Consider the following 14,569-nt stretch of genomic DNA (forward strand, 5'->3'; position numbering starts at 1 on the left):
GAGTTGGAGGCTGCCTTGAGCTACAGTTGTGCCACTGCCATCCAGCCTGGGTTACAGAGACAGACTCCAAGTCTAGGGGAAAAAAAGTTTAACTTGATCATTTCTAGGTAAAGGCAATACTTTTCAGATTTAAAATTCTATCATTTCAGATTTTCTGTCATTTCAAATGTTGTCTTTCCAGATTTGAAAAGAGGATTTGTCTCCTCTTTTCCCTCAGAGTAGCATCTAAGCTTCTGACAGAGCAATGTGAAATCTGGGAGGCTTCCTCTGGGCACTTTGGAGATGGTCTAGGGCTGGCTGTCATCGACTGAAATATGCAGTGACATCTGGTCCCTGGGTGTGGACACCCACGCTGGCTCTTGGTAGGTTGTTTAAAACCTGTCCGTTGCTAGGCCCTTTCCACTCTTTGTTCCTTGGATGGTATTTTGGGTTTTCCTAAGCAGAGTGTGCAACTATCATCCAGGTTTGTCTCCCGTACCATTATGCAGAGTGTTTCTCCATGATTTGCTTTGTCTTATATCAACCAGATGTGAAATGAAGCCAAGTTAGCCTCTATTGTTCAGTCCCTACACTTGATAACACAGGGTTCTGTCATCCATCCCTTCCACTCTACCATAAACTCACACCAGCTTCCCCATCTCAGAGGCTCTTCCCTGGCCTGTGGAGAATAGATGTAGTGGTAGAGGGGCCATGAAAACTCACTCAGAAAATATTCTTGCCAAATCTTCATTCTAACATCCAGACTGCAGCTTTCTTAAGGTTAAAAGCCAGAAATTAGACATGGTTGTTTTTCATTTGATCCATATAGTAAACACAGAGGGTGATTGAGTTGAAGGCTGGTTGCATGGAATGTGTACAGTCATCTCCCAACACCCCGGCAGACGCCTGAAACCACTGACAGCACCTAACCCTACATAAACCATGTATTTTCCATCTGTCAACAAATTGGCTAAGTGACTACCTGGGAGGTAGCATAGACAGCACAGATATGCTGGACAAAGGGCTGATTCACATCCCAGGCTGGACTGGGCAGGATGGCAGAAGATTTCATCATGCTATTTGGAATGGCACACAGTTTAAAGCAAATAAATGGTTTATTTCTGGAATTTTCCATTAATATTTTCAGACTGCTGTTGACCACAGGTAACTGAAATCATGGAAAGAGAAACTGCAGATAAGGGAGGACTACTCTATGTGGTGGGGGAACATATACATAAGAGATGACATTGTGAAGTAGGTAAAATTGGTTTTAAAATCTTTAATACTCTATTTTTCAACTTCCACATCTTAGTATTGTGTGTTCCTGTGATTTCTCTGTAGCCTTCTTTTTGAAATCTATTTTCAGGAAATCGTCTGATACATACAACCCTAATAAAGTTCGAATGACTTGCAGCACTTGCATTATTCTTTCTACATGTAATTTGATTTGAAGCAAAAAAATTCTGAGACAAAGGAATAATTTTCTCTAAACTCAGCATCAGTAAGTGGGACAGATAACGAGGTTTTGGAGTTAAGGGAGAAGTTGTCCTCGATCATATCATTTAGATCATTATTTGTTTTGCTTTATATTTGCTGATATATTTTTAGATTCCGGAATGAATTCTAATAGGTAAATTTAAAGGGAAAATTTACCTTTATTGTAATATTATTTTCATCAAATCACTAATATGACAAGAATACAAAATCCTGAAAATAAGTTCAAATTTTCTAATTTAAAAGAATTGAAAGTGTTTATATATACTCTAATATATATGCTTTAAATATATAAACTTTTAATATGCTATACAAATATACATATGTATATACATCTTATGCAAATGTACACTTTTAGTAAAAGTATACATGTATATTAAATGTATGTATATATTCTGTATGTTATACATATATACATGTATAATATATTGTATAGAACATATGTATTTATGTATATATAACATATACAGTACATAATACATTATACATTAGGTATATAAAATATATATATGCAAATATATATTTCCTAATACAAGTTATTGAAAGATATTGGATTTAAGACTATTAAAGCAAACATATCATCTTAAATATCTGCCAAACAGGAGGATCTAGGGGATTGAAAAACTTTTTTTGTGAAAGATCAAATAGTAATTATTTTAACCTTTGAGAGCTGTGCAGTTTGTTGCAACTATCCAACTTTGCCGTTGTAGCACAAAAGCAGCTATAGAGAATACATATATGATGAAATGCTTTTATGTTCCAACAAAACTTTATTTATGGACACTGACGTTTAAATTATATATAAGTTTTGGCCAGGGAGGTGGCTCACACCTGTAATCACAGCACTTTGGGAGTCCGAGGCAGGCGGATCACTTGAGCTCAGGAGTTCCAGACCAAAGCCCGACCAACATGGTGGGCACCAGTGGTCCCAGCTACTCTGGGGGCTGAGGCACGAGAATCGCTTGAATCCGGGAAGCAGAGGTTGCAGTGCACCAAGATTGCACCACTGTACTCCAGCCTGGATGACAGAGTGCATGAGACTCCGTCTCAAAATAAAATAAAATAATAACGTATAATTGTCATGTGTCACAAAAAGTTCATTTAATTTTTTTAACCATTTAAAAATATAAACATCATTCTTAGCTTGAGAGACGTAAACAAACAAAAACAAATGAATGAAGAAACAAACAAACAAAATCCAGAGGGGTCAGTCTATTTAGCTCACAGCCTGTAGTTTCCAGACCTCTGATCTAGACTTACCCACTCAGGATTACCAACGCAGACATTGGCTAAGTCTCAGGACTGGAGGTGAAATAGGGTGAATTAGGCAGGTAAAACCATCATACAAAGAGGCAGAAGAGCACAAGCTTAGGCATTTAATCCATAATAAGAATATGGACCCTCTATTAGTATTTTGCACTAAAGAAAAAAAGGCAAATTTGGATTTCTGCTAATATCCTGAGCTTGAAAATCCCTTCCATCTAATTTCCTTGCATCCAGTATGTTTGAATTTAGAATGCCAGTTTTATTTCCCTGCTCTTGGTTCTGTTGGTGAAAAAAGGGGAGAGGAGATGCCAATATTTTTATGAGCTGTCAATTTCCGTATCTGACCTGCTAGCATCAAAAAGGTGATAGCAACAATTACAGAATATTACCAATTCTAAATTGAAAGAATGCTGACTCAAAATCAGACGGTCTATCTTCCAATCTCGTATTTGTTATTAACCACCTGAGTGGCAAAAATTACTGAAACTTTCTGGATACCAGTTTACTTATTTGTAAAAGAAGGATCTTGAAGATTTTTCTATCCATGTGAATGAATTATAGTTCCCCTTATTACAAACATCACTTTACTGAGACGGCCTAAGGCAAAAATAAACTTTGCCAGAAATGTAGGCAAATTATGGAAGAATATGTCAAAGTACGGAAAAGACACATTTAAACAGTAAATTCAAGTTTGTATCTTTGTACTTATTTACTAAGTTTTATGGTAACCGAGAATTCAGGATAAATTTGACTGCAGTACTTTTTCTTATGTTTATTTTTTCTGGAAGCATCCAAAAGTTAAGCCGGCTACAGGACCTCTGGTTTACAATTCATTTCCTTGAAAGAAAAGAAGAAATAAACACAATTCTATAAAGTCTGTGAATTAAAACTTTGAACCTGCAGATGGTGCTATGATTCCATTTTCAAATTGTTTTGCTTTCTAGTTTAAATTCATAAGAGAAAATGCAGTTGTTTGGTTGAGTTTACTTTTATTCAGAGGTAATAAAATTGAATTATTTCTTTTTATTTTAGCTTATTATTATTATAATAGAAGCATTTGTCTTTTGTATTGGGAAAAGCTGCTATAGTTACTCTTTGTAAATGCTAAGTGCTTGCCTAGGCCAAATAATGATCAGCTTTACATCTTTTATGTTTAAAATTTTTCTTCTTATCATTCAGCAGTCATTTGTCTGTGACCCTCAATTAAGTTGCTTTGCTGTTTCTGCTCTTAAATAAAATTGGTTCACTAAGAATTGGGTGATGAAGAGCTAAGGATAAAAAAATTCCATATGAGAACTGTTTCAACCTCTAGTTTGTAATAATCAGGTAAAAAAGATTTCCTGGAATTAAGCCACAGGAACTCTGGCTTAAGTCAGAGCTGTCAACTGGGAAACAAATTTCCAGACATTTTGAAACTTAATTCATTTAATTTTTCTGGTAACTGGATTAGAAAATATGATTAAGCATAGCAGGATATTCTTTTACTGGATCAGTCTGACTTTGAACGAAGGAAATAGATACTAAAATCTTAAAGTAGAAGAAAGAGGACTGTAAAGCCATTCTTTCTTATGAAACTTAGAAACAAAATGTAAAAATAATACACACGGCAGAAAGTCTTTAAAATAAAAGGAAAAATGGCATTTTCCTCTGTTGTTTAGGAAATTTTTCATGTGGCTGCATTTTTACCTTAAACTCTGATTGAATGTGTGCTAGACTACCTTTAGTTACAAATCCACAAATAGAAGTGAAGTATTTATCAAAGTACTATATAAATGCTTTTCAACTATTTGAAGCCACCTGTCAAGTGATTGAATCAGAAATGTTCAAAACTGGTTTGAGTATATGTGTGTGTTGGGGATGAGGGTAGAAAACTAATTCTACATTATGCAAAGACTTATAAAAGTGATGAGGAAAATCTTTAAAAAGAAAAGACAATTAAATTCCTTGAGGTATATAGTCTGACAACAATTTATTTTTTGGATCATTTGACACAGTGTATGTAAAAGTGCATTGGGAATTGTGCCATTTTATACAAATATGAAATAGCACTACTTGTACTGCTTTGTACAACAGCGTGCATATCTTACTATCTTAGAGACTTTCTGAAACACTTATCTTGGAATTAGTTTCAACAAAAACAAAATGTAATAATAGGAAGGTGAAAATTATCTCTAGAGCTTTTAAAGTTAGGATAGATTTCAAGAAAGATTAAATCTGGAACTATATGAATAGCATAAAAATTAAAAATATTAAGAGAATTGATACTTTGTAATAAAGTATAATTATACATTTATAAGCATAATGAACATAAGTGTTTGTTGCTTTATGCATTTGTTTCTACACATGAAGTCTTTATTTTCTGAAGGAATCCCAATGGCCCTGGCTATAACACTACAATCATTTTCTTATTTTACAATTAATTAAAGGTTAAAACATTTCACATTGAGCTTGCTACTTTGTTTGTTTAAAGAAAAGTAAATTTCCTCTTATCTTACATTTTGAAGTTGCTCACTATAAACTTATATAAATTAGACATAATGACAATTAAGTAAGAACTTCAAGCCCTATTCATCCCATGGCCGTCATACTGTGACGTCTTTCAGAGCACTTTGTGATTGCTCAGTCCTAAGTATAAGCCCTATAAAATGATGGGCTTTGAAATGCTGGTCAGGGTAGAGTGAGAAGCACCAGCAGGCAGTAACAGCCAACCCTTAGCCATTGCTAAGGGCAGAGAACTGGTGGAGCCTTTCTCTTACTCCCACGACTTCAGCACCTAAGACAGCTCCAAAACAAACCAGAACAGTCAGCTCCGGGGGAGCACGACTGGGCGAGGTAAGTGAAAACTTTACCTTTCCTCTTCTTTTTCCCTCCTGCCTCTGGAACTTTTCTCACAAAATAATGAATTTTTCTCTCTTGAAAAGAATTTGATAGTGCTTTGCTTTTGCAACAGCAAAAAGACAAGTTTCTCCAGTCACCTGGTAAGGATAGAAATACTTCAATTTCTCTCATATGGATAGATTTTCTGAATTCTTTTGTTTGTAAGATGCTTTACCCTGCTTGCTCTTTTACTGAATACTGATTTTTACAAATAATTCATTCAAGTAAAGTTTACTTGTATGTAGATTTTTGACTGAAAATTTCAGTGGGAACATTTGCTTTTGAAATTTTCAACTTATTTTTAAAGTGCTTTTTTTTTTCCTATTTCGTATGTTGGTTAAGTGAATCTAAGATGCATTTATTTTTTCCTTAAGTTTAAATTCCATAATTTTTATAGGCAGCAAGAGAAACAGACCTTGAACTCCTAGGCTTTTAATCTAGAAACTAGAAATGAAATGTGTAAGTTGATTAAATGCAAGAAATGCAAGCTTTGCTTTTAATATATATTTTCCTCTTATGGAAAAATTTATTTCAATGACAACATATGATTCAGTAATATTTTGAGTATTAATATTCACTACTGAGTTAAGAAGTTCAAATCCAGGTGTAAGGAAATAAGTTTCCGTAATATCTACAATTGAAAGAGGAAAAAGTAATGTATATACAAAATCTTTTTAAAAATTATATGTATATATACACATTATATTTATACATTTGCACACATACGAGCAGAATAATTATTAAATAGATGATACTCTAGTCTTATATTAGTCAGATACTGAAATTTTAAAGCAGAAGAAAATCAATGTCTTGAAGCTGTTTCCTTCGTCAAAAAATACACTAAGCTTGAGTGGTACATCCCTGTTATGAAAAGATTGTCCCCAGGGTTATTTCCAGCACTATAGAAGTATGGCATTCAATAGATACTGGGGCCAACCATGTGCCCAGACAGCAGGTGGAAAGGATTCTAATTTTTATTCAAGCACCTGTCACTGAGAGAAATACTGATTTTTGAATGTATCATCTTGCAATTTAACTCTTTCTACAAGATGAAAATTACTCTTTACAAACTCTGCAAGAGCCATTGAAAATTACTGCTAGACAATCAGAATTACCTTGCTGGTGACATCTTTGGTTGGAAGAGCTGAGGTGATTCTCTCTCTTTAGAGGCACAGAAATGGACACCAGAAATAAGGCCCAGCTCCTTGTGCTCCTGACTCTTCTCAGTGTGCTCTTCTCGCAGACGTCGGCATGGCCTCTTTACAGGGCACCTTCTGCTCTCAGGTAAGTTCCCTTTCAATTCAAACATCTGAACATTCCTTCCTCATCTAAATGGGAATTTCCTATACATTTTGTTGGACAACTAAATAGTATAAATTATGTATTATGTATTTAAATTTTTCCTTGATGTGTTGAGTGAGAGGTGTTTGTCAACATCAGGTCATTCTGAGTCCTGGAATTCACTTTCAGGGCATGAGAGACACTGTCAGTTATTAGTTTTATGGGCTGAGTGGATCACATTCCCAAACATGGTGAAAGGAGGCTTTCACTTTCTTTTTATTCAAAACCATCTTTAGATAAATAATAAGCTTTTATCCATTGTTATCTCAAGTCAGTTCAATTTCTGGTGGAAAAAAGCTGTTTAGTTGCCAACCACATTTTAGTTTATTTTCAAGATTAATCAGTAAATAATCATAAGACTAGTAGTTGATTAGTGAAACATGTATAAAATCATGTTGCACAGAAATCTATCTAGGCAGAGTCAATTTGCCAATATTAAATATGGGGTAATTGATCTATTGAGATACACTCCCCCAATAGGAAAATTTTGATATACTTTGTTTGGACCATAAATCCTTAGTTTTATTGTTCTATATGTTATATTATATATTCCAAATCTATAAAGTATAATACAACTCTTATTTAAAACTTTATTAATGTATGCTAAAGAAGTAAACAATAAATGAAAACTATATTAGCTTGAATTTTCCTTTCAGTTTACGGGCACCACTGTATCTCCAAAGGAAAAATAATAATTGGGTTGGTTTCCTTCTTTGCTTATTTGGTCATTCTTGATTTTTTGCTTAAGGTAGACTTATGCTCAATAGAGAGAATAACCTCTTAGCTATTAGTGTTCTCTGTGAAATCTGTTTAAATACAGCTCCTGCGTTGCTTTGATAACTAAATAAAATGGTTCTATCTGAATAGTTCTACCACAGCAGATGAACAATCATAAGAATGTGGACATTCGTGTTGATTGCTAAGCTTCAGACCCACAGAGGACTAGTTGCTAGTGACTCCCAACTCCCAAATCACTGAAAGATACACAAGTGTCCAGGAGCTGACATGCTCCTTGGATGTTTGCCCTAACAGTGAAAATCTGCACACACAAAATTATAAGAGTTGCCGGTGATTGAAATATGCATGCATCCACAAATATAGTCATATTCCATATATGCATTTGACTATTCTTAGTCTTTCAGTGTAACATTGTACATCCCTTATTAAAGTTGTGTTAATACATAAGATTAGAAAAAAGAGGGCCCCATAAAATTTATTGAATTCAAATTCATCTTCATAGATGAGCTATCCATCTATGGAGACATTCTTTGAACTCTGTCAATACAGAGAAATATATAATGCCAAAGTAAATATTTGAAGCAAAGCTTGGGGGTTGAGAGAGAGAGAAGCAGTTAATACTCTGTTCTTCAGAGATGTTTGGAACAGGTAATACTGAACATCACCAAATCCATAAATTGTTATCAGTTCTCATTCAATATTAGTTTTTTGCAAGTTTCTATTTTGCATAAAATATTTCTACATGCGAAATTTGACTTTGCAAAGTGAAGATATTCTTGGCATAGTAAATTACACCAAAGAAGTATAGTTTGCTTAATGCTCTGATAAGATTGAATTAAGTAGCTCTTGCGTTTTGTATATTCAGCTTATAAAAGTCATATGGCATCTACTTTATAGGATAATAGGAATTTCCTATTTATACTCTCATTAACTATATGAGCCATTAAGTCAAATTATGCTATTCTCATATTATGACTGGGTAATACTTCCCAAGAGTTTAAGTATCTTATTTTAAATGGTTGCAGAACCATACACACTGTCTTCTGAAAAAAGAATGTATTATTCTCGTGTAACTTTCCCCATCAGGTTGGGTGACAGAATACCCTTTGAGGGAGCAAATGAACCTGATCAAGTTTCATTAAAAGAAGACATTGACATGTTGCAAAATGCATTAGCTGAAAATGACACACCCTATTACGATGTATCCAGGTGAGTTTATTTTTATAAAACTATCCATTGAGTTTTATTTTAGAAAATGTGTTTAAGAACTATAAACGTGCTAATTTTATCTCACCATGAAGCTATTCCGATAGCAAAACACTAGAGATTTCTATGTGTCATGGCTTCATTCATCCTGATTTACTGCAGATCTTACAGCTGTACATAATTTTCATACTGAAAGGTTGTAACAAGCCAGGATGAACACACCATTCACTTCCATTCTGTTGCACATAATTCCAACATCACAGATTGTACCAATTCTGATAAAAGTACAGCATTTAGCATTCCAATGATGGAAGAGTTGCCAAGGAGTTTTGTCTCTATATAAAGAAAAGATACCTGATAGAGCTGTTCATTCATAGAGCTGTTTGTCTAGAGCATCATTTCAAGTACAGACCAAGTAGCTGTATAGTACTTGGTACAGACAAAGTATAAAAGGTGCTTCATTTGAAAGAGAAAAGGTGGGATGATAGGCCTTAATGCCTTCTTTATCTTAAGAGATTTTGTTTCCAAATATTTTGGAAAAAGAAAAAAAAAAGGTGTACTGGGGTTTATGAACTTTCCAAAATCAGAATATTTTCCCATTGTGAATGTCTTTATTCAGTGGGGCAGACACAAAGCACCATGTACAAATAGCAGCTAATTTAAATAGATCATATTTTTACACCAATATTTCTTAGAAAAAAATAGTTATAAAGATTCAACCATGGAGGAATATTGAAATATGCTCCTAGAAATGCCTGTTTCTTTAATTTTTCAGTGTCTTGGGCTAGAAATATAGGGTATATCTTGATATAAGTGACTAGAAGATCTCTTTTGTTAGGGTGTTAAGAAATCTCCTTTTGAACTTTAGTTTTAATGAGAAGCTTTCATAATAAGCCCATAATTTTTTTGTTATTTAATGAGCCATAATAATATTCTAGAAAGCCATTTACAAAATAATAGCTATTTTTTTCTTCCTTGTTTTAGAAATGCCAGGCATGCTGATGGAGTTTTCACCAGTGACTTCAGTAAACTCTTGGGTCAACTTTCTGCCAAAAAGTACCTTGAGTCTCTTATGGGAAAACGTGTTAGGTAAAGAGAATTTATTATTTTTATAAAATATGTTATCATTATTCAATCTGAATATTGTATTTTCACTCTTAACAAGTTATTTACTTTGTTTGAAATTGAAGACTCGTTGATAATGTTTAATTTAGTTAAATGAAATAACTTGTATTCTTCAATAACATCTATCAAGCCCATGGACTAAGACTTTTTCATAATATCATATTCATTGACTCCAGACACACATTTTTCTCAAGTAGCAATCATTTACCAATCTGCAATCAAATTGAACAAGACTCAGTAAAACAATCAAAAAGAGTTAGTACAGACTGAGGTAAATTTTAAGGTTAAACAGAATATTCTTTTTACTTCCTGCTCAAATTAAATGGAGAATTCCAAATAGCCAACAGTCAAATATTTAGATGACGTTGCTCAGGGTAGCATAGCTTCTAAAGAAGTAATTATGTTTTTAAAAAAAAAAAATTTCTCCCAATGGCAGAGCACAACTTCAGCTATTCCCAAATTTTTATTTTTGGATGAATTATTTGCTCAGCTGTACAGAATGTGTCATAAAACAGTCCCAGGCCATGCCAAAATATGGCAGATGATTCCTTGCTTTCCTTCATCCTTAGGTTTAGTTGTATTTTTCTTTTAGTCTTTTTATGATAGAAAATTAGTTGGGTGGGAATTGCTTTTTATGTGGCTCCAAGAAACCTGGAACATGTGTGTATTTATCATTTCTTGTGAAAACTCTTTGATTTCCTTTTCCTCATGTTCCTTAGCAGTAACATCTCAGAAGACCCTGTACCAGTCAAACGTCACTCAGATGCAGTCTTCACCGACAACTATACCCGCCTTAGAAAACAAATGGCTGTAAAGAAATATTTGAACTCAATTCTGAATGGAAAGAGGAGGTAAAGAAAAAGAGAACTTGCTAAAATGAGGAATCATGACTGACTTTCAAAATAGAAGCTGCACATGGAGACCTCTCTATCTCACTTATCTAGCTATACTACGTGAAGCAGTGATTTTCAACCTTGGCTGACATTAGACTACCCCGCAGAACTTTACAAATACAGATGTCTGGGCCTTCTCCCAAACCAATTGCCAGGAAACTGGTGTCTTCGGTGGTGTGGCCCTAGACATGCATTTCTTTTAAGAGTTCCCCAGTTGACTTTACTATGCTGCCAGTGTTAAAAATCATGACTATACAGACATCTAGTCTGAATCTAAGAGCAAGTTTCATCAAAAGTGATGATTTTTAAAACATGTAAAGCATAGTCAATTGCAATTTGGTAACACATGGAACTCACTTCGTGTGCATATTCACTACTCTTATTTAATCAAATTAAACCATTAGGTATTTTGTATATTTAGATTCTGTAAAATCTATATCTCTCTATGGTGTGTAAATATTGGACACAATATATAAACAGTGTAGTGTTCTGTCTTTTTATTCCAATTGTTTTTGTTTAAGTGATGAGTATTAAGGATAATTCTGTTTGGGTGTGATCAGACAAGATGACCTCTTTGTCCACTAGATGATAATTCTGTAAGAATAATTTTAGAAACTCTAAGATTGATGAATAATTCATAGGTACTAACAAACCTCAAAGATAATTGTTTAGCCTCCCCATACACTTTCAGAGCACAGAGAACAGCACATTCATTATGTCATAATAGTTTCTTTAGACCCTTTCTCATCTGAGAGCCTTAATATGTACAATGTTTTTCTGGTCTGCAGCAGTGAGGGAGAATCTCCCGACTTTCCAGAAGAGTTAGAAAAATGATGAAAAAGCCCTTTGGAGCAAAGCACAACTTCCCAGTGGTGGGTATATTCATGCATTCCTTCTGTATTCTTATGGCTGTCTCTGATTATATGAGTAGCTAAGAGTCACTTAGTAAGAAACATCTTAGGGTTAAATAGTTTCTCATCATGAGACCTCATCCAAGACAGACACTTCTACAACAGTGGACCCCAACCCAGTAAACAGCTTAGAATGATTCATGCAATTTTTTTGATCTTGTAAAAGAGAGCACTCACAATAAGCAAATGTTTTGAGATCTGAATAGTGTTCCTGGCTTACTTGGGGTTATTTCTACCTTTGTATCAAGATAAAAAAACAGAGGAGGCTGACTCACACTGACAAGAAAAATGGGCTTTCCTTTTGAGGATCGACCCATGCTGCTTTTATTAATTGAAGGTTTAGTCTCACAATTGACTGTTAGCTCCTCACTTAATTAAGTATAGGGAAATAGCACCAAATTAGAGCATGGCCCATTACTATGAAAATATCAAGGCATTCTGGGTCTAACTATATTCCTTGAAACATGGCAAACTTCATAGAGCAAAAGTTAAATTTAGCTTGTTTTACCTGTAGGTTTGTTTTACCTATATGACTCCAATAGCATTCTCTGCAAACATTTTTTTTGAGCAGAAAAAACATGGATAGACTTTTTTTCTTTGTGAAGTAATAAGCTTGCTATCAAAATTGATTTTATATAAATGTGGGTTCAAGACATATTTCTTTCCTGAGTTACGTTACATTAATATTCACATTAGCTCATAAAAAATCTATAATACTGGGCAAGTGCTTAAAGAAATTTCATGCTGTCACCATATCAAAGGTTAGCAGATTTTAAAGGGCTATGGAGTAAAATATGTTTGGCTTTGCGAGCCATCTATTTTCTGTTAGAGTGACTTAACTCTGCTATGGTAGCACAAAAGCAGCCACAGTTAGATGTAAAACGAATAGGAGTGACTGTGTTCCAATAAAACTTTATTCATAAAACCTGAAGGTGAGCCAGATTCCAATCCCTAACTAGGTTAAGGAGATTAAATTCACCCATGCTCAAACTAAAGGCAATTCATGGCCTTACCTCAGTTCCTGATGGGGTTATCTAAGGTTTTCAACAGTCATCAAGAGTGGACATGGTGTCTGGGAAGATACCTGCCTAATTGACTGCTTTTGTCCACTAATTACCCTTAGACATCTAAGAGAAAGCAGAGGCAGGAGTGTGGCCCACATCAACTCTTTATCTTTTATAGACATCTCAGAGAAACAAGTCCCTTTGCTCAAAGAAGAAAGTTAATTACATATAGCTTTTCTAAGAGTGTTTATAAGAAGGCTTCTCCATCAAATTAAGAAACACGGTAGGCACTAAAATATAAAGGAGAATTGATTAATCACACTGTGCTTTGTAAATGGTAAGATCACTTATGAGATTCCATCCTCCATTCTTTTCTTTTTTAAATGGGTGGCTTTGGACAAATTCTTTGAAGAGGAAATCATGTGGGTCATCCATTAGTGAAAATTACAAGTGAATCATTAATAATGGTTAGTTAGACATCTTTTCACATTCCAGTTCCTCTCTGATAATCAGTCCTCTAGAAGCTGCTCTCTTGGTATGTCCCAGGACATGATCCCCTGCCACAGGCTGTTAACAAGGGACAAAGAGAAATAAGTGTTTATGAGATAAGTAAATCAGTGAATGAAACTAAGATGCTAGAAATAAAATATATTTTATGCCTAAAGCAACAATTTTTTCTTTTTCAGAATTCTTGAAGGAAAACGATACGCAACATAATTAAATTTTGAGTTCTACATAAGTAATTCAAGAAAACAACTTCAATATCCAAACCAAATAAAAATATTGTGTTGTGAATGTTGTGATGTATTCTAGCTAATGTAATAACTGTGATGTTTACATTGTAAATAGTATTTGAGAGTTCTAAATTTTGTCTTTAACTCATAAAAAGCCTGCAATTTAATATGCTGTATATCCTTTCTAACAAAAAAATATATTTAATGATAAGTAAATGCTAGGTTAATTCCAATTATATGAGATGTTTTTGGAAGAGTAGTAATAGAGCAAAATTGATGTGTTTATTTATAGAGTGTACTTAACTATTCAGGAGAGTAGAACAGATAATCAGTGTGTCTAAATTTGAATGTTAAGCAGATGGAATGCTGTGTTAAATAAACCTCAAAATGTCTAAGATAGTAACAATGAAGATAAAAAGACATTCTTCCAAAAAGATTTTCAGAAAATATTATGTGTTTCCATATTTTATAGGCAACCTTTATTTTTAATGGTGTTTTAAAAAATCTCAAATTTGGATTGCTAATCACCAAAGGCTCTCTCCTGATAGTCTTTCAGTTAAGGAGAACGACCCCTGCTTCTGACACTGAAACTTCCCTTTCTGCTTGTGTTAAGTATGTGTAAAATGTGAAGTGAATGAAACACTCAGTTGTTCAATAATAAATATTTTTGCCATAATGACTCAGAATATTGCTTTGGTCATATGAGCTTCCTTTTGTGAAAGTACATTTGGAGACACAACTATTTTTCCAAAATAATTTTAAGAAATCAAAGAGAGAAAATAAAGACCTTGATTATGATTGCAGATAATTTTTTTGTTTGATTATTTTATATGATTCAGCAGTAACTCATTTTAGCTGTAAAGTTCTAGGCACTAGATAGCTTTTGTGGTATTTGATTGTGTGCAAGTTCTAAAATAATGATGGCTTAAAATAAAAGAGAAATTTCTTTCTCATGTAAGTCAAGAAGTATCATGTCAGGGTTATTATAATGGTTCTGCTCA

At 34.0% G+C, this 14,569-nt stretch overlaps 1 protein-coding gene across 4 annotated transcripts; it reads left to right on the top strand.

Moving 5' to 3' along the window:
* Positions 1 to 5,351: 5,351 nt before the first annotated feature.
* Positions 5,352 to 14,366, top strand: VIP (vasoactive intestinal peptide). Of its 4 annotated transcripts, none has more exons than XM_008963890.4 (7): positions 5,352 to 5,571; positions 6,784 to 6,900; positions 8,782 to 8,904; positions 9,886 to 9,990; positions 10,749 to 10,877; positions 11,711 to 11,791; positions 13,521 to 14,366. In XM_008963890.4, the coding sequence occupies exons 2-6, from the start codon at positions 6,794 to 6,796 to the stop codon at positions 11,751 to 11,753; spliced, it is 507 nt and encodes a 168-aa protein (XP_008962138.1). In that variant the 5' UTR covers positions 5,352 to 5,571; positions 6,784 to 6,793; the 3' UTR covers positions 11,754 to 11,791; positions 13,521 to 14,366. The 4 variants fall into 4 exon arrangements, with proteins under 4 accessions (XP_008962138.1, XP_008962137.1, XP_008962136.1 ...); XM_008963889.4 differs by having other exon boundaries at positions 5,361 to 5,571; positions 11,708 to 11,791; XM_008963888.4 differs by having other exon boundaries at positions 5,365 to 5,571; positions 10,746 to 10,877.
* Positions 14,367 to 14,569: the final 203 nt, after the last annotated feature.

Source organism: Pan paniscus, chromosome 5 (genome assembly GCF_029289425.2).
Source record: "Pan paniscus chromosome 5, NHGRI_mPanPan1-v2.0_pri, whole genome shotgun sequence".
In the NCBI taxonomy this organism is placed as follows: Eukaryota; Metazoa; Chordata; class Mammalia; order Primates; family Hominidae; genus Pan; species Pan paniscus.